Here is a 23,087-nt window from a genome sequence, read left to right as displayed (position 1 = left end):
TAACTGGACGTTGGGACAGAACTGCAGAGCAATGTGTCTCCAGCATATCACGGACCTCACTGGCCCTGTGCACAGGGTTGAGTCAACCACGAGTGCTCCTGGACAATGGGAGGGGTATTGATGATCACCTGTAAGCTGAGTGGCACTGGGGCTGGGAGGGGCCAGGCCTGACCCAGGGAGAGAGATACAGGGAGGATATGATTTTATTGTTTATGAGCAAATCGACAAGCCAGGAGCCCCTGAGCACCCAGAGCCCAGCGTGCTCTCAGGAAGTGAGTTCTAGTGCCTTCCGGAGCTCCATGCTGCTGGGCGCAGAGGGGGCCCTGGTTCACAGTGCTGGGCTGATGAGAGGAAAGGGAGAGGAGACAGGAGTGGAGAGCCATCAGGGCCCAGATTTGAGCTGCGCACACATGACTCTTCCAGCTCCCAGTAAGTGCCAGGGAGCCCTTTTGGACAAATGGATTTTTCTGTTTCTTGGGCAAACCTTTGCTATTCTACTCTTCAAAAATAAAGAAAAGGAAATAAAATCCATTCAAGGGAAGATGAGACTGTCTGCCTGAGTCCCTTGGGCTCATCCCCAGCGACAGCCCCGCCTACCGATAGTGCAGGTGCCCCAGCCGTGACAGGTGGAGACAGCCTGGCTGCTGGCTGCTGGCTTGCTCCTCTGGCCTCTGCAGCAGCGGCAGATGGCATTCCTAGGATGCTCTGGGTTTCATTGCTGGCTAGAGATGTGCTTTTAAATGTGGTTTTGCATGTACTGAGGTTTATTTTGTTGCAGCCCTTCTTTGGCAAAACTCATTAAGAAATAACCTGAGGTGATCCTTTTACTTACCAAAAGTTTAAACATGGTTAGAAAAGGAAACATCATTAAAAAAAAAAAAAAAACCCAACACCACCACCTTTCTGAAATCATCAGCTTCATTGAAAGCAAAGATTCCCACACTTCCTCTTTGGATGTCCTAAAATTGTCCAAAGGTAAAGGAAATTCTGGGGGCAGGACTTTACTGTTTATGAGCAAATAACTTGGGCCAGCCCCTTCATGTCACCCAGACTGTTTTCTCCTGTGTAAAATGAGAGCTACGCCACCTGAGATGGAGATGACCTAAAATGACAAATGTAACAAGAAAGGTCTCAGCACAAAGTGGTCCTGATGAATGCTAACTATGATTTGGATGATTACTGCAAATGTCCTCAGGTTTCTGTTACTGAAGAAAATAATAAAGACACGAGAACAATAGTGCTGTTATTTATTTATTTACATACAGTTCTGGGGATCAAACCTGAGCCCCACACATGTAGGCCAGCGCTGCTCCGTCTGAGCTACACCCCCAAAGATTTGGGTTGTAAATGGCAGCACCATGATCATGGGCCACGACAGCCAATGAGAGGCACCCACATCTGCAGAGGTGCTAAAAGGTCTGGTTTTGATATCAGGGTGACACTGGCATCAAGGAATCAGCTGAACAATGCTTCCTTGTCTTTGGTTTCTGGGAAGAGTTTGTAAAGCCCTGGTGTCAGTTAGCCGACAGTAAATGCTTCAAGTCCCAGACTTTATCTCTTCATCTGTAAAATGAAGATGATACTTTGGTCATAAGGCTGCTGGGAGAAAGTTTCATGGCACTTAATAGATAAGAGACATTTAAGTATTGGTCATCTTGTTTTTCTATTCAATCTAGGGCCTTTCTCTCTCTAAATGTACATATATATAAAAGATACACATGTATAGCATATTTGTTGATTTATAAATTGTAGGCATGCCACATATTGTATATTATTTACATTATACAACATATACTGAAAAATAATGGCAGTAAATAGATAAAATCGACATGAATAGAAGTTTTGATGCCCATCTGTGCTCACTTTGGATATGAAGCTGTAATACTTAAGCTCTGTAATGGGGACCTTAGAGGCTCTGTCATGTGGTTCTGGGAATATAGTAGAACCTTCTTGGAATAATTGCAGGGTTTTCTTGGCTCCCAGCATAACAAAGAGGCAGCAGGACAAAATAGGGGCCATCGAGTTTTGATGTGTATGAATGCTTCTCGGGGGAAGCAAGATGGGAATTAGGTTTCTTACATGTCTTTCTTCCTGTGCCAAGATTGTACCATCAGCCAGGTGCACGGTGGCTCATGCCTGTCATCCCAGGGACTTGGGAGGTAAGGCAGGAGAATTGCAAGGTCAAGACCAGCCTCAGCAATGAACTGAAATGCATTCTGCTGACATGTACAACTAAGTAGAACGAATAAAAAATATGATAATAATAAAAAGACCCTGCCTCAAAATTAAAAATAAAATGAAAAAAGGGCTGGGGGATGTGGCTCAGTGATAAAGTGTCCCCGCAAAAGTTTCTACCATTGAATGACATACCCAATACTAAGGTGCACCCGAATGTTAACACACCAATACACACACACACATAAACCCACCTGTTCACACTCAACCTCACACATGCTTAAACACATACACACACCCCTTCCCCTTCCCTGACCTTCCAAAATAGATACAGCACCAATCTGATGAATCAGCACTCAGCAGAGCTGACGCTGTACTGAACTAAATTTTCAATTCTTACACAAGATCTTCTTTTTCCTGTAGTTGCTAATTGCCTCTTCTTGTTATTTAAATCTTTATGAACCTATCAATTATCCGTTTCTATATTCTAAGAGAAGCTGAAAAGCTCATTTTGCTGTGGGGGGACACATCACAGTACCCGGGTTAACGGGCTTTCTGCTGGGGGACGTCCTTCCTAGAGCCCTCTCTACTGCGGTTTGGGATTGCTCCAGCCTACATGGAGGGGGGATTCCAGTGTCCAGTGTCTGCCTGTGCAGAAGCCTGAGTTTTGGGGAACAGGAACGGGAGGAAGGCACTCTTTCATTCAGGGTGTGGACTTGGAGTCCATTCCTGTCCTGTATCTCGTCAGCTTTGTCCAGATTCTCTTTGGTTTGGTTTATCCTGGGAAAACCTCCAGGATTCTGCAGGGACCAGGCGGAGTTGGGGGAGGGCAGGGCTCTCTCTTCTCCAGCCCCACCTTTCCCCCTGTGGCCTTGACTTCCTGAAACTGCCCCAGCTAGGGTCTGGGCTGTGGGACCTCTCAGGACCCCTGGGCTTTAGTTCTTACTCTCAAAGTCTAGCCTCGCCTCTCTGCTTTGCACCCTCTAGATTTCGCTAGCATGTGCACTGCAGTTATCTTCTCTCTGCCTCTTTGTCTCAGCTGTGTTTGCCTGCACTGTCCTTTCCGGGCAGATTGGGAGGGAGCGGAGAGAACACCTGTGTCTGTCCCCACCTCTGATCACTCTCCATCTTCCTTCAGGCTCCAAGGCAACCTAAAGATTTGATTTGCAGTTTGGTTTATAGGCACCATGGGAAGAGGATGACTTGGGCTGGATGTCCCAGCCATCCGGAGCATGTCGAGACGGGTCACCTTTGTGACTTGAATCCACCTGGGCCAGCCTGCCCCATCTGGTTGAGTCTGCAGGTGCTAATGGGGTCCAGAGGGCCTGTGGGGGTGAAGCATGCTCCTGGGATTTGAGCCTGACACAGGGCTGACAAGGTTGATTCGGTGAAAAAGACCCACATCTGGACACTTCCTGGGAGGCCCCTCAGCCAACCAGCTGCTTCCCACGAAGGGAGATCCAAGTAACTTTTCATACATCTTTTTGTTGTTGTTGTTGTTGGGGGAGTAACCGGGGATTGAACCCAGGGTTGCTTACCAACTGAGCCCTTTTTTTTTGTATTTTATTTAGAGACAGGGTCTCACTGAGTTGCTTAGGGCTTCACTAAGTTGCTGAGACTGGCTTTGAACTTGTGATCCTCCTGTCTCAGCCTCCCTTCATGCCTCGCTCTTAAAATCAAGCAACCGCTTTACTCCAAACACCTCTGTCGGATGGACTGCCAACAACAGGATGGTCATCGCTGCCATCGCTGGCTCTGCAGCTCAGGGCTGTGTGTTGCCTGTTAAAAGCAATGTCTGATTTTCCCCCTGGGGTGTGTTTTCATGACCCTGTCCCTGTGCCATCTTGTAAGCCACTTCTGCTGCTCAGGTGGCCTCACTTCTTAGAGTGTGTCTGTTCCCTTGGAGCTTCATGCCTTTGGGCTGTCTGGTCCCTTTCTCACTTGCAAGTCTCAGAATTTTCCCTAAAATATCCTCGTTGTCCTTACTCACCTGCTCCAAGTACCAGCTCCTCTGGTGGCCTGAGGTCTTGCTGACTTCTTGCCCCCCTCAGTGGTAGCATGTATGCACCTGGCACTTTTGTCCCTTGTCACTTATGATCTGAAATTCTTATTTTTTCCAGTGAATGTTTGAACTCAGCTAGAAGTCCATGTCACATGTGGACTGCCCGGTGCTGTGCAGGGCACTTCCACACACTGTCCAGTCTCCGTAACAACCCGCCTGTCCTCTAAGTGCCCATTTTGTAGCCAAGAACACTGAGGCCCCAGGGAGAAAAGCACATGGCCTGGGCCAGGCTGCTGGGCGTTGGGTGAGGCTGTGCTGTGCCGTGGTCTCTGCTGGGCTGGGCCGGGCTCTGACCCTGCGATTGAAGATGGCCCTGTACCTGGACTGGGAGGAGCAGGTTCTGCCTTGGAATGCAGGTCCTGGGGACAGGTGTCAAGGGTAGAAGAAGTCCTAGGGCAGCTCACAGAGGGCCAGGTCGAGTGGTGGGACCCGGGCACGGGGGAGATTGGCCAGGGAGGCCTGGCACAGGGGCTGCCTTCAGGGGTTCAGGGTTGGCCCTGAACCAGGCTCTTCTCTGTCTGGGCCTTCAGCTCCCTGTGGGGCCAGTGCGGATCCCGGCAGGCCGCGGGTCTGGTGTACTTCTACCTCAACCCTCCTGGCCTTCCCGGCCCCGCCCTTCCTGGCCGGGCAGGCTGGCCTTGTGGTCGGGTCCTGTCTGTGAGTCAGGCACTGGCCGTGGGTGTGGGAGGCTCCTGCTCTGCTTGGTGTGTCGGGAATGATAGACAGGGCCCAGCAGTCAATGCCACCCTCCGTGCTCCTCCGCTCGAGCGCACCAGGGAGACTCTGTGGTTGTAAGGTCCACGAGGAGCAGCGTGCACTTCTTCTGCCCCGGTTCACTTGGGGCACTATCACCACACTGTTTGTAGAAGGCTGTAAGAGGGACTTCCATCTTTCTGAAGGTGAAAGTGTCCTCTGCTGTTGTCCTTTGGCTTGTGCATCCCCACCCTCCCTCCCTCCTTCTTTCTTCCAGTAAGATTCCTCCAGGCCTGTGCCTGCAGGGCTGGATCCATCCTCGCTAGATGGCTCCCAGGGTCCCCTCGTGGCCCTGGCTTGGCTCTCCTCCCCTTTCCTACCTATCTGCCTCGGGCACTGGTGTGCTTTAGCGGACCCCTCTGGGCTCTGGGTGGCAATCTCTGTCAGGCGAGCCTTCAGGACCTTGGCAGGTAGGTCTGGAGCCCTGACCATGCGCTTTCAGCCGGGGCCTGGATTCCAGGCTCCTTGGCAAGGGGCCCAGGAGGAGCCCGTGTGCCTGACACTCTTCCGACAAGGATGCTTCAGAGCAGGAGACTGTTGTGATATTAATTGAATTGAGCATCATGCATGTGTCCCCCCATGTGGCTGGGAGCCCCTCAGAGTGTCTGGAAGTATGTGATAGATCAAGGAAACTGGCAGACAGCTGCAACTGCTTCTGACGGGGCCTCTGGTCACAGCGCTGACCTCCCGGCTCAGGAGCACTTTCTCTTTGTTGGGCTAATTCATGGAGCAATCCTCCCAACAGCTCATTTCCCGGGCTGTAAGCAGAGCTGGCTGAGGGGCCCTGGGGCAGGAATTATTGCCACAAGCAGGAAGTGGTTAATGGTTTCCGTTGGCTGTTAGTTGGGAGAAAAGAGGCTGAATTCCTTACAATACAGAGAAAATGACGGTGACCACTCCAGTTCCCTTCCCCCACAGGGTGGGGGTGGGGTAGGGGTGGCCAGAGCTCCTTGGGGCACCCTGGGTGACATCTTGAAACAGCTCTGCTCCCTGTTGGCATGGGGAGAAGGAGAATTTATTTATTGTTTCTTCTTGAGTTGATGAGATGTGTGAGACTTTGCCTGGCCAGAAGCAGCCCCCTAGCTGGCACAGGTGGTCTTCCAAGCGGGCTCCCCTGACCCACACTGCAGTAGCCCAAGCACCCTGCACTGTTTGGCACGTCAAAAGCTACTTTAAAAATAAAGAGTACAGTGGATAGGAAATACACAGGGATGTAGAAGAATTGAATAATCTCACATATCTTCCTTTGTCCCGTGAAGAGAATTAATAAATTTTTTTCAGATGTCTGTAATCTATTTGTAAAGCTCCATTAGGTATCAGTTTCAAAAAGGACCCTGTTAATAAGTTTTTTTTTTAAAGAGAGAGAGAGAGAGAGAGAAATTTTTAATATTTATTTTTTAGTTTTCAGCGGACACAACATCGTTGTTTGTATGTGGTGCTGAGGATCGAACCCGGGCCGCACGCATGCCAGGCGAGCGCGCTACCGCTTGAGCCACATCCCTAGCCCTGTTAATAAGTTTTAAAAGTGTAGTTACTATAATCAAGTTAGTCTTGATTATAACTTAATAAAAAGAGAAAAAATTATATCAGACTGAGCCCCCCACCAAAGTCTTCATTATTTAAAAATTAAATACTCAAATCCGGGTGTCCACACACCTGTAGTCCCACACTTGGGAGGCTAGGGCAGGAGGATCACAAGTTCAAAGCCAGCCTCAGCAACTTAGCAAGACTCTATTGTAGCTCAGTGGTTAAGCGACCCTGGGTTCAATCCCTGGTACCAAAACCAAACAAACCAAACAAACAAACAAAAAACCCACTCACTGTCAGATAACTACTGGATCAAAGAGGGAGGGGACCAAAAAGGAGATCACAAGCTGGGAAGAAATGAAAAGAACCCTTTGTACCAACAGCACGTGCTATAGCAGGAGCGGGGCCTGGAGACCAGGTGTGGCAGTAGATGCAGCAAGGTCTCCCTTGCTGAGGAATAGATGGAAAGTAAGGACGTGACAAAGAAATGCTTTAAAAAGCTTGCAAAAAGTACAAAAACCGGAACCCAAGGGAATAGAGATAATGAAAGCTTAAATTTAATGAAATTGACAATAAATGTCATGAGGCAGGTATCGTCATTTAAATGGCTGTTCTTGGGGAGGATTAAAAGCAGAAATTTAATAGTGGAATGTCACACAGCCTTAAAGTTGTTTCAAAAGCATTTTTCAGAGGTGGAGTGAATGCTGCGTCAGGTGGGAGATAATAATAAATACGAGTACAGCATGGTTGTCACTCTGAACGGGACCCATCCCCTCCCACCCCAGGTTCTGAGGAGAATCAGGTCGGTGACGATGCCTTGAAACATGGCAGTGGAGGGGCTGGGAGCCTGGCTTCGTGGTGGAGCCCCGGCCTTGCATGTTCCTGGCCCCGGGTTCCATTCAGTGTTGCAAAAAACCCAAAGCAAAATAAAAAGCAAACAACAGAGACGCTCAGGGAGTGCGGTCTCACTCTTGCGGCATCGCAGACCGTCTTGGAAGCGCTGTCCTCAGTGCAAGAACCTCACACTGAACGATGCCATTTTGTCCAGAACATGATTGTTGTGTGGGGCTGGAGGGGCTGGGGAGTGACAGCTAGGGGTTTCTTTGTCAGGTGATAAAATATTCTAAAATTGTACTTGTGCGACACGGAGAATTTACTGAAGACCACTGAGTGTGTACTTTGGTATGTGAATTTTATCTCATTTAAGCTGCTACAGAAAAAAAAATCAGAGCGGTCATCTTGGGGGATGGAAACAGCCGTGATTTTCTTACCCTCTTTGGAGATCTTCTAGGTTTCCAGATGTAATTCTGTACGACTTGTAGCACGGAAACATCTAATAAATTCAAAAAAACATTTTTAAAGGAGGAGCATGAATAATTAGGCTTTTACTAAAAACAGTGATGATGGAGCATTGTCTAGCCCACTTCTGGAGAAGGTGGGGACTGGCTCCTGTCACCCTAGGATGTGGGGATGGGGTCACCTATGCAAAGTGCCCAAGGGCCATTCTTGGTCAGGTCATGGAAAATTAAACACTGTTTGTCCTGGGTCTGCTAAGGGCAGGGTCTGGTCTCTGGGAAAGGTGGGGATGGCTAGGGGCAGTTTCTGGGGGAGTAGTCTAGGGTGCCAGGCTCCGGGAGTGCTAAATTAGAGAAAGCCATTACTTTATAGCTTCCTGTAATTGCCGGCAGTAGATGAGCTGGGAGAGCCGCCCTCTCGGGTCTCTGCTGAGCAGAGGCCACAGGGCCCTTCCCTCCTGGTGGCTGCCTGGCCACCTACCCTGGGCTTCGTGTAGAGTTGGCCTTTCTCACTGAAACCGAAATGCCATTCTAACTCGAAGACTCCTTCCTCTCTTTAGAAGATGGGGAACTCCTACGCCGGGCAGCTGAAGGCCACGCGGTTCGAGGAGGTCCTGCACAACTCCATCGAGGCCTCCCTGCGCTCCAACAACCTGGTGCCCCGGCCCGTCTTCTCCCAGCTCTACCTGGAGGCCGAGCAGCAGCTCTCCTCCCTGGAAGGTAGGAGACGTGCCTTCTTCTCTGCTGTGTTTCTGTTGTGCCATTAGTATTAGCGACAGAACGTGGAGCCCCTCTTGTGCCCTGTGTACGTGGAGAGTGTAGCAGCAAAGAGCTGAAGAGAGTCGCACACGAGTTCTTGCTGGGCTAACGCTGAGATACGCTTCAGCTATATAGTTGCAGGAATGAAATGACTGATTGGATTGATAGGGGAAAGGGAGAGGGCTGTGCTGGACGGTTCTGAAATGGTGCGCTTATTCCCTTATTAGAGGGTTTGACAGTTCTGCTTTGATAAGCAGGGAATTTTAGCATGCAGTGGCCCTCTGCTACATGTATGTTTTTTTTTTCTTCGTGTTGTGTCTTTGCCAAACAATCCAGGTAGTTTCTCCTTGTTACTGCAGGCTCAAGAGCCCTCTAGAAATTTTCAAAAGCCAAGAAGAGACCTTTACAAATTTATTATGTGCCAAGAATAAATAAATACATATCTTTAGGCCTGGGTGACTCTAGGGTTTGCTTAGCTATCCAGGAAACAAAATGGTTGTGTTTCTGTAGTGGCATATTTTCACGTGAACAGCAATCCCGCAGCAACCCCAGCGTGAGACAGTGCTCCACAAACCTCACGTAGCTCCTGAGGCGGGGGTGAGGGGGCGTGGGGGGGCCGTGGATGAAAGCAGAAGTGAATCAACTGACTGAACCAGAAAGCCTGCAGTGTGCCAGGGCTTGTGCTGGGTGGGACTTGGTGTGTGTGAGTGTGAGTTTGTGTGGGGTGAGAGAGAGACGGGTGGGCATGGGGACAGTCGCTGTGGAGGTTGCACTAAAGAACGAGACGTCAGGTGCTCACCTTGAGGGGCCTATTGCAGGGCTTGTGTGACATCTCATAGCTGCCTCTCGGGTCACTGTTTAAAACGTGCTCAGTAAATTAACCTTGCAAATGGCACAGCTGAGGACCTAAAATGGCATGGCTAAGGACCTCAAAGAGCTGGATCTGGGGCTAGGAAAAACCTTGGACTCACAGTTCCAAACTATGAATTACAAAAACCATAAGATCTTTGTTATTCATACAGAATAACATTCATCTGGCATGTCCTGAAATCTTACTCTGATGTTGTGGAGAAATCTCTAGAGACCATCCTACACACCTTGTTTTTGGCCAGCCCAAAGACCTTTGTGAAATACGTATCCCACGCTCATCCTTAACTACTTGTAGTAGTGCAAAGCTTTGTTGCTGATGTTAAATTAGTAGTAGCAATAGCGATCCTAATTGGTGCATTTGGATCTAGAATGCATTTGCCTCCTGAAGTATTGAGTCCCATGACCTGGGAAGAAAGGAGGATGGGTTCACTGGACATTTAGAAGGAGTGCCCCAGCTCTGAAATGAAAAGGGGACAGCCAGGCCAGCGGGCAGATCTCCTTGTTAGGGGGCTGCTCTTGTGAGGAGAGGGAGAGGAGCAGAAAGCCCCTGGGGGTCCCCGCCGGCTTTTCCTGTTGTTCAGGGATTTCTGCGTCTCCAGACCCTCTGCTTCTGTTCAGCATGTGGCACTTTTCAGGGACAGCTTCTCCTTCTCCTTGTAGTGCTGGGCATGGACCCCAGGGCCTTGCACAGGCTGGGCAAGTCTCTGTCACTGAGCCCCAGCCCCCAGGGACAGCCTTGAGGCTCACTTGGAGATTGGGGCTCAGCCTCCACGTTGGCATGCAACCCCCCCCCCCGCCCCACCTCCCTGTGCTCTCCCCTGTCAGAAGCAGAGCCTTGCTTGTTGTTCTTCCAGCGCAGGAGTCGATGAGGGGTTGGCGGTGGGGGAGACTATTCAGCTGAATGTCATTTAGCTTCTGCAAGGTCAACCTTGGCACCGACGGCCTTGTCTTGTTTTGTCTGTCTGTCTCTCCGTCAGGGTTGCTTATCTTATTGCTGGCCTTCCTCAGACAATAGCATTAGAGATGATTTTTATGACCCGGGTGCTGGTGTTCTAAACACCCCTGGGATCGGTTGACATTTATCTGTTTGTGAGGGTGATTTAGCAGGGGCCTTATTACTTCGAATTAGGGCTCCTACCCACCACCTCTGTCTAGGGGAAAACCCTTTTTACACATTATCCACTTTTTATAAAGAAACACTAGCAAAAGAGACACCACCAAGCACTATGGGATAAGTATTTATAAGTTAAACGGAATGCAGGTGAGCCCCGCAGTCCCTCCCGCGTGAAATGCCGTGGGGTTTCTTCTCCCAGAAAGAACGGAATTGAATGCAGACATTCCAGTGAATCAGCCGCCTGCTCCGTGGAGTCCGGGCGCCATGGGGCACTTGGGTCCCTGTGTTTTATTATCGCCATCCTAAGCCCTCAACCCTGTTGGTTTTGTCTGAAGCACTTTAGAGCTCATCCTGCCAGGAGCCCTCAGTAAACATGTCAGGTTTAGTTAGTCTGCTGAGCCGGTGGCTCCTCACCCTGTGGCTGCCAGAGGGTCCCATCAAAGGCCCTGGAATGTCTGAGGGAGAGACCTCTGACCTATAATCCTGCTTTCTCACTGACGGGATTTGGAGCTGTTTCTTTGACCCTCTTAAGATCCTCCTCTCATTCTTCCTGAGTCTGAATTCTTGCTCTCAGCCTAGCAGCCATTCCTGTGGGCGGGCGGGCGGCGCCCTCCATGTTGTTTCAGGGGAGCTGGATTAAAGCTCCCAGGATCTTCCTCCACTTCCACTCTGATGGTCTGGGGGCTCTGCCAGCCTCCAAGTCGCTGGAGAGCTGGCTCAGACACAGCGTCACATCGCAGGCCGACCCTGTGCCACCAGGTCCAGGCAGGGCCTGAGCCTGGGTCTGGATCTCTATCTGCTTCTCTTGCTCTTCCAGGGCTACCCCTTGTACAGACCCCCTCCACCTGTGTCTCTGGGCCGGGAAGGACCAAGGCACCAGGAATTCTTGCTGCATTTGCTACTGAGACCTTCCCAAGTCACAACTTCCATCTGCATAAAATGTTTGGCTGCCTCTGCCTCTTGACCCATAGGCAGCTTTAAAATGGTCCCACTGTGAGGTTATATTCCCAGACTCTGTTGTGGCCAAATCATGTCTGGACCCTTCTGTGCAGTTCTGTAGGCTACCACAACTCAAAGTATCCCTAGGTTTCATCTGGTAACCACCTCATTTTAAAGATGCAGGATCTGATGCGTAGAGAGGTTAAGTAACTGTCCTGTGGCTACACAGGCCACAGCAACCCAAGTACTGAGACTTAAGTTCCTAGGTTCCCAGTCTAATTGCTTTCTACACATGATTTCATTTATTAGCCTAAAACCGCTGGATGGATAGAGTGTCTAGAGCCAAGTAAGGGGAGACATGGTCACAAAGAAATAGCATAAAAGAGAGACAGAGAAACAAAAGGAGAAGAAACCGTATCCTAGTTTGGAATATTTAAAGGTTCATAATGACCCTCTTCCATGAAGAAATCTGTCTGCTGCCTACTCATGGCATTGAAAAATAGACATGTTGAGAGAGGTTTTTACCCAAAATGTTTCAATGAAAAGAAGTTGGAAGGATAAACTTCAAAGGCTTAAAAATTAGTTGGCTGGTAAGGAGCGACAGCATGCTCGGGGAGCGGCAGCCCTTTCCTTAGTCTGTGTCTGCGCCAGGCTTTTCTCTGGGCGTCTGTAGTGCAGAGGGGAGTGAGCCCTGCCAGGCAGTGGTGAAATTTCCATCACCAGTTCTGGGCTCTGCTGCATTCCCCCTGAAATACTATTTCATGTAAAGAGTAGAGTCTCCTAAAGCCACAGAATGCCTGGTCTTGTTCTAGAATGTTCTGGAATGCCTCTTTTCCTGCCTAGGCATGTGGCAAGTTTGGGTGTGTTTGCATTTCTCTCGCGGTACATGAGCATTCATCCCGTGGTGATAAATAAGCTGCTCCTTCATGCCAGGTTAAGGGAGCTCACACTACTTATGTTTCCATAGTCTAAATAAGCAATGCGGTTTAGCAGCAAGCACACGAGCTTAGGTATCAGACACCATGGGAACACTCGGGCTGCGCTGCTTAGCTGTTAAACAGCAGTGGGCTGATCATCGGATGCCCCGAGCCTCAGTTTCCTCACTTGTAAGAAGGTCTGCATGTTCCTTCATGGTTCCTCCCACACAAGTGTTTTTGGAATGCTTACCATGTATAGCCTCTGGGCTCAGTCCTCACCAAGCAATTGCTTTCATATTAAAGCCAAGCACGTGTGCAGACGTGTGCAGCTGTGTCAGGTGGAAGAGGAGTGAACTTGAACTTTAAGTCTCAGGCCAGGCTCCGAGACTTGTGTCTGCAGCCTGACCATGGGTGGGGTTTCCTGTCCCTAGAAGCTTGGCTTTTCCTTCTGGTGAAGGCTCACCTGGCCCGGCTCTGAGTGTTAGTAAGGACTGGTGAGTTCTGAGGCCACCAGGATTGTTGAGTGCAGTAGGTGACACGTGGCACTCCTCGGATTAGTCCCCCAGGTCCTGTAGCGATGTGATCCCGAGGCTCCGGGGCGATGAAAGGCCCCGCAGGAAGCAGCTGCCTCACACAACTTGGCTCTTCTTTCCCATGTGCAGGTGGCAGCCGCGTGGACAATGAGGAAGAAGAGGAAGAGGGGGAAGGAGGACCAGACCCCAACGGTCCCCCCAATCCCTACCAGCTGCCCCCTGCACCCGAAGGCTGCTGCACCACGGATGGTAAGGCTCTGCCTCCCCTGGACAGCGCCCTGTCCACTGCCCAGAACCTGGAGCTGGGCCGTACCAGGCCACAGGAGTCTCTTTGGCTACCCTGTGCCCCTGTGAGCTGTGCCTGGTCAGCCCGGGCTGCAGGACAGTGAGTTGGCTCACAGCCCCTCAGCCCAGCCTCCCCAGACAGCCTCCACCTGGAGAATGGCTGGGGTCCCAACAATCCATTTTTCTGTGTTGTTTTTTCAAAGACTAGAATACATTGCCTGCTCAGGCCTGCGTGTCCAGCATACTTAACTCAGAACTGTTTAGTAGGAATCATTTTCCATGTCTGTGAGGATGTCACTGTTGAACAAGTAGACAAATGTTACCCTAGGAATTCCTAAGGTGAAATCAGCAGGCGTATTCCCATCTTGCTGCTGCAGATCTGAGGCCAGGAGATGCTGGGTGGGGTGGCATCTCAGGCCCAGGGTAAAGGCTTGCACTCTGCATTCGGACAGGCTTGCTACCCTCTTCTGGCTCTGCCACTCACTGTTGGACAACTTCTCTGTGACTGCATTCATCTCTACTGTCACTGTGTCAGCAAAGGGGAGTCAGTGATTACTTAATTGGCAAATGAACTATTATTGAGCCTTTGCTGTGGGAATTCAGACATAAATGATCTAAGAGCTCGCTGCTGATCAGCACCACTGAGCTAATGCTGCATTGGGGGCAAGCTGCCCTGCGTGGGGGCAGAGGAAAGGTTCCGAATGCAGGTAGCAAGTCTCGGGGGGCTCCCTGGAGGAGGCAGTCCTTTATCTGGGCTTCGGAAGATTAGTAGGAGTTAGCCAGGAGATAGGGTGGGGGGATCTGGGAGATTCCCCAGGGATGAAACAGAGTGTGCAGAGCTTACAGGAAGTGCAGACCATTTAGCCTGAGAAGTGGTGGGGCTGGGCTTAGAGAAGTGATCAGACCTGGTTGTGGCGGCCCCATGTAGCCCACTGGGAGCCTGGACTTGACCCAGAGCAAGGTCACCGCCAGCAGGGGCAGGCCTGGTCTCCCTCTGCAGAGCGACTCTGGGAGTGGAGAGGTCAGGATAGTGGCTGTCCATGAGTTAGGACATTGTTCTCTGGGTGACAGGAGAGGGTGATGAGCCCTCCAGGGGTCACTGGAGAGGTCTTCACAGAGTCAACTCACTGAGTCCTGTGGCCACCATGGCCACCTTCCGAGTGGAGGAGGGAAGCTCCCCGGCTTGGGCACAGCCTGCTCCTCTCCAGCAGGAGACCACCTTGGTGGGAAGCCCGGAGCCCTTTGAACTGCTGCATGGGAAGGTCGCCGGCTCTGGGTCCTCCTGTCGGGGGGTGGTGATGGCAGCAGGAGGTTGGCCGGGGTCCCTATCCAGAGCAAGGCCCTGGAGGGCCAGGGCCAGATCAACCCCAGCTGCTTCCTCGTCTTTATTTTTGGTTCAGATAGTTTTGGAGATTCAGTTTTGAAAAGGAAATATACTTTAAGGATCTGAAACAAAGGTTCCAAAGAGACAGAGGACGGTCTCTCTATGGTCCTGAGCCCTCTCTGTGTCCAGGCTCGGGGTTCCCTCCAACAGGAGCTGGGGAGCCCAGATCCCACTTCCTCCCAGGCCTGGCCACCCCTCACCCTGTCGAGGGCAGCAGGCAAGACTGTCCATTGCTCTCAACTGCTTATGACTTCGTCTCGTCTCCATCTTACTTTGTCCTTATTTGCTTGAATTTCTTCCTGTTGAGCTTCGTCTTCATATTAATGTGCATTACATGGTGACATCTGATAGACAGTGAATTCCACCAGTGTCAGGAATAGGCACGGTCATCGTTTTGTCCTCAGAGCTGATGAATTTGGAATTCTAGCCTAGAGGGGAGGGCCGTTCCTGAGAAGACCCGCGGGGACCCCGGCTTTGCTCCTGGTTCTGGGGTGTCCTGGGCAGTGTGTGAGCTCATCCACCTTCCCAGGGTTCTGCCAGGCCGGGAAGGACCTGCGCCTCGTCTCCATGTCCAGCGAGCCCGTCGACGTCCCCGCAGGCTTCCTGCTGGTGGGGGCCAAGTCCCCCAGCCTGCCGGACCATCTCCTGGTGTGTGCGGTTGACAAGCGGTTCTTGCCAGATGACAACGGCCACAACGCTCTGCTTGGTGAGTTCCTCTCTGCCCCTGTGTGTGGCTCTGGCGGTGTGGGGTGGGGCAGGGACCAAGGAGGCCTTGGCTGGTGGCCGCCGTGGTGGTGGAGAGCTGTCTTGGATGTCAGATGACTCTGATGACGCCTTTTGGTAGGTGATTTCTTTGTGGCCGGGATAAAAGTAGGATTTACTTAAAAATGTGACAACCTCCCTATGGGAAGGCCACCATTAAAAATTTTTTTTTTCTATTTGTTCTTTTTAGTCATACGTGACAGTAGAATGTATTTTGACGTAGCGTCCATACATGGAATCTAACCTCCCCTTCTGTGGTTGTACGTATCCTTATATGAACCCAGGAGAGTTAGGTCCGATTCATTCCACTGTCTTTAAGGCCACCATTTAGTATCGAGTTTATCACATGTTTGTCCTTCCAGTGCCCCTTGTCAGCAGTGGTCACGACCCTGTCCTTGACACTTTCAGAAACCAGCTGACAGGAGTTGGGAGACCGAAGCGGAGCTCAGGTTCTTGCCTTCAGGAGGCAGGCGTCTTGATTAGCTGCTGTCTCTCCATCAGTCCTCAGCCTTGGAAGTGGCCTTTATTGTCCCAGTTTTGTAGAACCTGGCCCTGTTCACTAACTTGCCCAGGGCACATGGGGAAAGGAGACAAAGCCAGCCCCAAACTCAAGCTTTCCTGGCTCCAAGTCCGGCCCTTAACTGCCCCTCGCTCAGGCTTGGTGGGGCAGCTCTCGTCTCGGGCTCGCCCACCTCTAGGCTTCAATCTTTGGGATACTCCCTGGCCCACTGAGCTCCTGTCTGACCTCAGTGTGGAGCTGAGGTGAGGCCTCCCCAAACCTGGCTTCTGCTTGTCCATTGATGTCACTGTGCTCTCACTGTGTGCCAGGTCCCCTCTGCTTCCTCCCTGATGGGGAGTGAAGTCAGGGGAGATCCGAGGTTTGGGCTGAGACCTAGAGATCTGGGTTCTAGTCCTGAGTCTGACCACAGGTGGCCTCTGGGCCTTGTGTCCTTGTCCACGAGAGGGTGGGGGGTTTTCACATGTGTTCCTAGAGGGCCTTTGCCCGTCTGTCCTTGCCCTGTGTCCTTGGGTCTGGCCCTTCACCTGGCCAGAGTCTCCTTTGGAGGAGAGCTGAGCGTGGAAAGCTTGGTGAGGCTCTATCTTCAGATGGAGCCTCAGAGCAGTCTTCATTGTAGAAGTGAGTTTGAGTGTGGAACTTATGGGCCTCACAACTTCTCCCTTATTTCCCACATGTATCAGCATTTGAAACCTCTGGTTTTATGTTTGATGTGGCCCCAATGGCTGGGGAGGTCACCGTGTTTCTGAGGTGTTTATTGAGCCTGCTGTGTGTGGAGCTGTGAAGGATGGAGAGGGAGACAGTAGGGATCACCTGGGGAGGCAGCACCACCTGGGGACGGTGATAGTGACAAGAGAGCTCAAGTTTCAGCCAGCCATCCTTAGCAGTTCTTTACACCAGGAATAATCTCAGGAAAGTCACTCTACCCAAGAAGCTGATTGAACCTCGGCTGGGCTGCGTTTGCTTCACGAGGTGGCGGGGAGATGGCGCCCCACCCCACCTTGGCCTTTGATGTGCTTGCGGCTGGGGATCTGTCTGCATTCCACCACTTTGTGCTTGAGAGAATTGCCAGGGTAGTAAACCCAGGAGGTTCTGCCTCTGGAGCCGGAGGCGGGGATCTCCTGGCTCCTCCAGGGGTGGGCGAATGCCCAGGAAGTGGATCTTTGTTAATTGCCTGCAAAAAGCCATGCAGGAGGGTCGCAAGGCTGGTGGTAATAACCCACACTTTCCCTCTTTGGAAACCGCAGGGCTCTCAGCTTGCACGCTTCCTACTGTTAGGTTTCCTGCAGTTAACCCCAATGCTGCAAGGGGAGGGGGTCCCCAAGCCCCCAGGGCTGGTTCAGTGCTTTTTAGTGACCTATAAAACGGAGGCAGTGGTGGGATATCTAGAGGAAGCTATTGTGTCAGGAGTGTCTTGCTTTAGTGACTTTGAGTCCACTGAGGATTTTATCTGAATGCTGAAAGGTAAAATCCAGGGTGTCTTCCAGGTTTTTTCTAGTCATTCACCTAAATTAGCCGATAGCTTAGAGGTAAGAGAAGAAAACGTGTCTTGCTAGAATCTTCATTTCATACATAGAAGGAAATGAATTCTTTGTTCAGTTAGTAGGTAAGTAATTAAGCAAGTATTTATTGAATTTTTAACCTCAGATTTAGGGCTGGCCTTTCTGCTCTGCCTAGGGCCACGTGGGACCCCGCCCTTCTCTTCTGAACTCCCAGAGTTGGGGGAGACTCAGGCAAATGGAGAACCAGCTCCGAGGTCCAGGACAAACGAACAGGTCACCAGGTCTTAGAGCCTGTCTTTGTGTGGGGTCTCATAGAGGGCTGTGGTACTGTTGAAGGTCATGGGGGTGTTGAAGGTCACACATAAGCTGGTGATGGGAAAAGTGTTTCAGAGGAGGTGGGGTTTGAGCTGGGCCCTGAAAAATGAACGGCATTTTGCTTTTGGAGAATAATAGCAGCTAAATGCTAATTGCAGCTAGTGTTTATCCAGGATTTATCCTGGTTAGAAACTGTTCCAAGTAGGTTAACATAACAAGTGAGGTGGCTCATTCAAATCTAGGGTTAATATGAAGCAGTGAAGGCTCAGACAGGTTGACTGACAGGCTTAGGGTCACCCAGGCTGTAACTGGCAGATCCTGAACTTGAATCCCTCCATCTGGTCCTCGTGCTCACATCCTAGGGGATGAAGGCTATCTGGGTCAGAGGGAACCATGTTATGAAGAACTTGGCATGCTGGAGAGACGGCTAGAGCTCCCCGTGCCCAGAGCGTGGCTCACAGGCAGAGGCTGGAGCTGGAGCTGGGGGTTTTAGTTGGGTTCTGCTTGGAAACGGTGATTTGAAGGAAGACTGTTCAAATTGCAGCAGTGGAGAGAGGAGTGGGTCAGCAAAACGTGCCCTTTCCCTGCAACAGTGACCGGTGCTGTGTGATTCAGAACTCTGCCTTCTCCCCCTCCAGGGTGACTTTAAAGTAAATCCCAAACATTGTATCATTTCATCTGCAAATAATTCAGTGTGTTATCTATCTCTAAAAGACAGGGGTTTTGTTGGAGATTCAGTACCATTATCATATAATTTTTTTGTGTGTGTGTGTGTGTGTGGTGCTAGGGTTTGAACCCAAGGCATATCAAAACATTTAACAGCATTCTTTAATATTGACAAATATCTGGTGTGTTCTAATTTTATCTTACGCCTTTTTTTTAAATGTTTTTTTTTTTAAAATTAAGACCCAAACAAGGTTCTCTTAAAGCATATTGTTGATTGGTTTCTTAAATCTTAATCTACAGGTCCTTCTTCCTTGTGTTCGCCTTTTGGTTTATACTTTTAAGAAACAATGGAGGTGTAAAATAAGGTGGTTGCTATGTTTTAATTTTTGCATTTGCTGTCCTCTTGGCTCTCACCCACATACATGATTTTGATCAAAAGAGAAAACTAGGCAGGGGGCCGAGTCTTGAGCTGTTGAGGATCTGAGATAGCTGTAGTGGCTCCTCTGGTGCCTCTGGGTTTTGTCCCCCTCCATCCCAGCTGGGCTCCTGTCTCATCTGGAATCTGACTGGCTCCGTGTGCTTTCCTGGCCAAGGGGTGTTGCTCCACTTGGTTGGGATTTGGTCAACATAATCAAGGCACGAGCTCTGGGCCATTTTTCCCCTCACTTGTTAAGCCATCTTTACCTCCACAAATAGGATGGTGGTAGAGATGGTGGAAATCCAAAAATTAAAAACTAAAAAGGACAAATTGCCCGAATCCCACCTCCTGAAAGGAAGCATCCTTTTTTTTTTTTTTTTTTTTTTTTTGGCCAGTTGTCTTCTCCACTCACCATCCTGGTGGGGACTTAGGTAAATCTGAGGAGCTGCTGATTACAGTGCAGACAGGTGCTGGGTGTTGCTTCTCCACTCCACCTGCTGCGTGGACCAGGACAGTGCTGGATTCGTCCTGTTCATTTTCAGGGACCTGGAGGGTGGCCGTTGAGCTTGCCGGGCATAGTGCGTGCCACCTGGAACCGTTCATTCCTTGGAAGGAGCGCAGGAGCCCTGTTGAGGTCCAGTTTAGATCCTGCTTGCCAGCATGTCCTCCTGGAGTCCCTCCTGAATCTCTCTGGGCCCTTTCCTCTTCCTCCCCGCAGCCCATCATGCTAGAAAAACAAGTGTTAGATTAGCAGGGACATGCTTTCTCTCTTGGCACCTCAGCTTCTCCAGCTCAAGTGGGGATGGTGACGCGGGCTCTACCTGACAGAGGACAGGCTGGCCCAGGTGGGAGGAGCTGCTGTTGTCACTGTCCTGGTCAGGAGTCCTTCAGTTGTGTCTGTCTCTTCCTCCTGACACTCAGGGGCCATGAGTTTTAATCTGTGTTCTCCTCAGAGCACCTGGTTTAAGTCCAAGTAATTTTCTTCCAATGAGTGCTCCTGACATTTCTGTAATCAAAAAGATCTGCCATGTATGTATCATTTCACGGAGGCTGGATGAGCTGGCCCAGTGGCCATCTACACTGCAGTAACTGCCAAGGTCAAGGCCGTTCTGAGCACCCACACTGCCAGGAAAGCACAGGTGAGGCAGCACTCCTGGGGGGCTGTGTCTGTCACTCATGACTCATGTGGTGGCTGTCCTGGAGGCCTCCTGAGGCTGATTCAAGAAGGAAATGGCAGGTGTCAGTGGGCCATAAGCTGTGAGCTTGGAGACCTCCCACCAAGTTCAAAGGAAGCCACCTGTGGATAGCTGGTTCTGGATGGAAGTACTGAGCTATTAGTACTAGCCTTAAAGCCAGAGAGACCAAGCCACATCCCCCTTATCTCATGTGCTTCAAGGGGGTCTCCTGAGCCCAGCTGCGCTCTCCTGCCTAATACAGCTTAGCCCTAGAGAGAGCTCTGGGACTTCTATACCTCTAGACCTCTAAACGCCCAGACCCCCGAGCTTGCACTTGACACTTGAAGTGCTCTTTCCACATGAATTCTTGGGGGAGATGGCTTAGCAGAGTGGTAGTCCCAGCCCAGCACTTCCTGTCTATACCTGTGGGCTCCTCTCTGAGCCTTGAGTCCCTCATCTATGAAGTGGAGACACTACCATGAACTGCAGTTTAGGGGGGCTTCCTGAGGGTCTGAAGAGAAGGTGTATAATGTAAAGTGCTTAGTGCAGCGGGGTTAGCCATTGTTGTATAGTATTCAGATGAGGAAATTAAATCTCAGAGATGATAATTAACTTGCCCAGAGCCACAGTCCTCAAGTCAAAAATTGAACCCAGGCCCCTCTGACTTCCAATTTGTGCAAGGTCCACTGTGAGAGAGGGAGCAGAGGCCCAGGAGCAGCACTGCGTTCTGTGTCCTGTCCTACGCCTGCTGGTATCCGTTTAGGACGCGCCTGTTAGACAGACGCAGGAGGACCCCACAGTGCGGTGCGGCTGGGGAGTACCGGGAGATCTGTTTGCAGAGCCCCCTGTGGTGCAGTACTTGGCAGGAACAGACCCTCTATCTGGAGGTCAGCCCCCAGCAGGAACCTCCAGCTCTTGGGTTCTCCAGTTTTGCATGGGGTTTGCTTTCTGTACTGACTGGCCACGGGGGTCAGTTCAGCTGAGCGTCCTGTGTGCTGAAGAGGAGTGGCAAGGACGCCTTGGCTCTCTGCACATCAGTTCCCTGTCCCATAAAAAAACAAGTAAATATGGAATACAGTGGTTTAATGTCCTGGTGCCTTGTCTGTTTGTGCTGGTGCTGGGGGATAGGATGGTGGAGGGTGGGTTGCCTGGAGCTGGCCTGCGGCCAGGCTGAGAAATTTGTCCTCATTCCTAAGGCCTTTTGAGGAACATTACATTAACTTAAAATAGGCAGACCAGACTCTGATGGGAATGTATTATTTGCTGTGGAGTTGTTTTAACCTTCACTCCCTGGGAGTACTGGGACCTAGCCCAAGGCCCAGGGAGACTAAGGGCAGAGCTGTGCAGAGACACACGCATCTGCTGTCTAAGATGTTCTGTGACCTTTGTAGACGTGTCAGCCAGATAACAGGACAGAATAAATTTGTCTCAGCTTCAGGGTCTCCCCTAGCGGAGGACCTTGGACTCATAGAAACCAGACGTCTCAGTGGGCAGAGCAAGGCCTTGTGGTAGTTCAAGGAGGAACAGGTCAGAGAGGAGTCTCCCACTGACCTGCACTTTCATGAGTGCAGTTCCAGTGGGCTTCAGAGTTCGTGAAGGTCTTTTCACACTCGCGCTCTGGACACTAACCATTCACATGAGGAGGTTCCTGTCATCACACTGCCCAGAGGCCTGACCAGAGTGTCAGAGCCCATGGGAATCTCCGTCACCTCCCGGAAAGGCCTGTCCAGCCAGGCAGGAGGATGCTGACCCCACAGACGGCCACCTTCCTGTGTAGTGCCTTCATTTGATGGCTGGGAATCCCAGGGTCCCCCCTGTGCATCATGGTGCTCTCTGATTCTTTTTAGCAACTCATTGGCTCAGCTCCAGTCCAGGATGGGTGGTAGGACCCAGGAGGTCTCCACTGTATCCAGGCTCAGTTGGCTAATTGCTTGGAGATTCTGTACCTGGCCAGTGCCAAGGGAGTGAAGCTGGTACTCCATCCCCGAAGAGAGTTGAGTGGGACTGTTCTTCTTCTTCAGAGTTTGCTCCACAGATAGGTTTCATATATGCCCTTCAGCTAGGCATGGTGGCTCATGTCTACATTGCCAGTGACTTGGGAGGCTGGGGCAGGAGGCTTTCGAGTTTGAGGCCAGCCTGGCAACTTACTGAGACCCTGTCTCAAAATAAAAACAAAGAACTGGAGATGTAGCTCAGTTGTAGAGTGCTCCCATAACTAACACACACACACACACACACACACACACACACACACACACACACTCTCTTCCAAGCTTGCCAGGCCCATGTCCCCACTCCCGGGCTAGGTCTTCTCACCCTTCCATTTAAGTCATGGCCGCCTTGGCCCCTGGGCTGGTCTGACATGGTCCGGCCTTTGCCTCTTGGCATTCTCTGGCTGGTGGTACAGAAGTGAATATTCTGGTTTTGATGAACCAGGTGTCATTTGAAGAGGATATTAGAGGTAAGTGGAAGAGGCTCACGGCTCATTTCCCCCCCAGGTTTCTCTGGGAACTGTGTGGGTTGTGGAAAGAAGGGCTTCTGCTACTTCACGGACTTCTCCAATCACATAAACCTGAAGCTGACCACCCAGCCCAAGAAGCAGAAGCACCTGAAGTACTACCTGGTCCGCAATGCCCAGGGGACGCTGACCAAGGGACCTTTGATCTGCTGGAAGGGCTCAGGTGAGGAGTTTGGCTCTGGAGGGAGTGCTGGGTGCTGGCAGTCCCCAGTGGGCCACGGTGCCTGTGAGTGTGAAGGGCTGCCATCGAGTGACACAGAGCACCTTTGCACTGCAGGTGTCTACTGTAGTGACAGACTAAGTGCACGGGACATTTACAAGTGACAAAGGGCCACTCTGTACTGTGCTCTTTGTGGCAAGTGTTTGGGGCAGTGGTTCTCGACTGGGGTGATTTTTGTCCCAGGTGATGTTTGGCAACACCTGCAGACATTTCTGATCATGACTGGAGGTGCTCCTGGCTCCCGGGGCGGGGAGTGACCAGGGTGCTGCTGGACCTCCTGCAGTGCTTAGGACAGCCACCAGCACGAAGGATGCTGAGGCTGGGGAACCCCGATCGAGAGCAAGCTTGGCTTGATCAGCGCCACCCCCCTACACCCCAAAG

At 51.0% G+C, this 23,087-nt stretch overlaps 1 protein-coding gene across 1 annotated transcript in view; it reads left to right on the top strand.

Annotated features, from left to right (window-relative positions):
* The window catches only part of GREB1 (growth regulating estrogen receptor binding 1), a 124,898-nt gene that overhangs the window by 49,114 nt on the left and 52,697 nt on the right, over positions 1-23,087 (top strand). Inside the window, exons 3-6 of the mRNA XM_081264835.1 lie at positions 8,376-8,532; positions 13,074-13,193; positions 15,143-15,319; positions 22,467-22,649. Of these exons, the coding sequence (XP_081120961.1) occupies positions 8,376-8,532; positions 13,074-13,193; positions 15,143-15,319; positions 22,467-22,649 (637 nt within the window). The remainder of the gene's footprint in view (positions 1-8,375; positions 8,533-13,073; positions 13,194-15,142; positions 15,320-22,466; positions 22,650-23,087) is intronic.

The sequence above is a fragment of the Spermophilus citellus genome (genome assembly GCF_964194105.1).
Source record: "Spermophilus citellus genome assembly, chromosome: 13".
In the NCBI taxonomy this organism is placed as follows: domain Eukaryota; kingdom Metazoa; phylum Chordata; class Mammalia; order Rodentia; family Sciuridae; genus Spermophilus; species Spermophilus citellus.
Note: the sequence above shows the minus strand (reverse complement) of the source record. Positions and strands in the feature narration are given on the sequence as shown.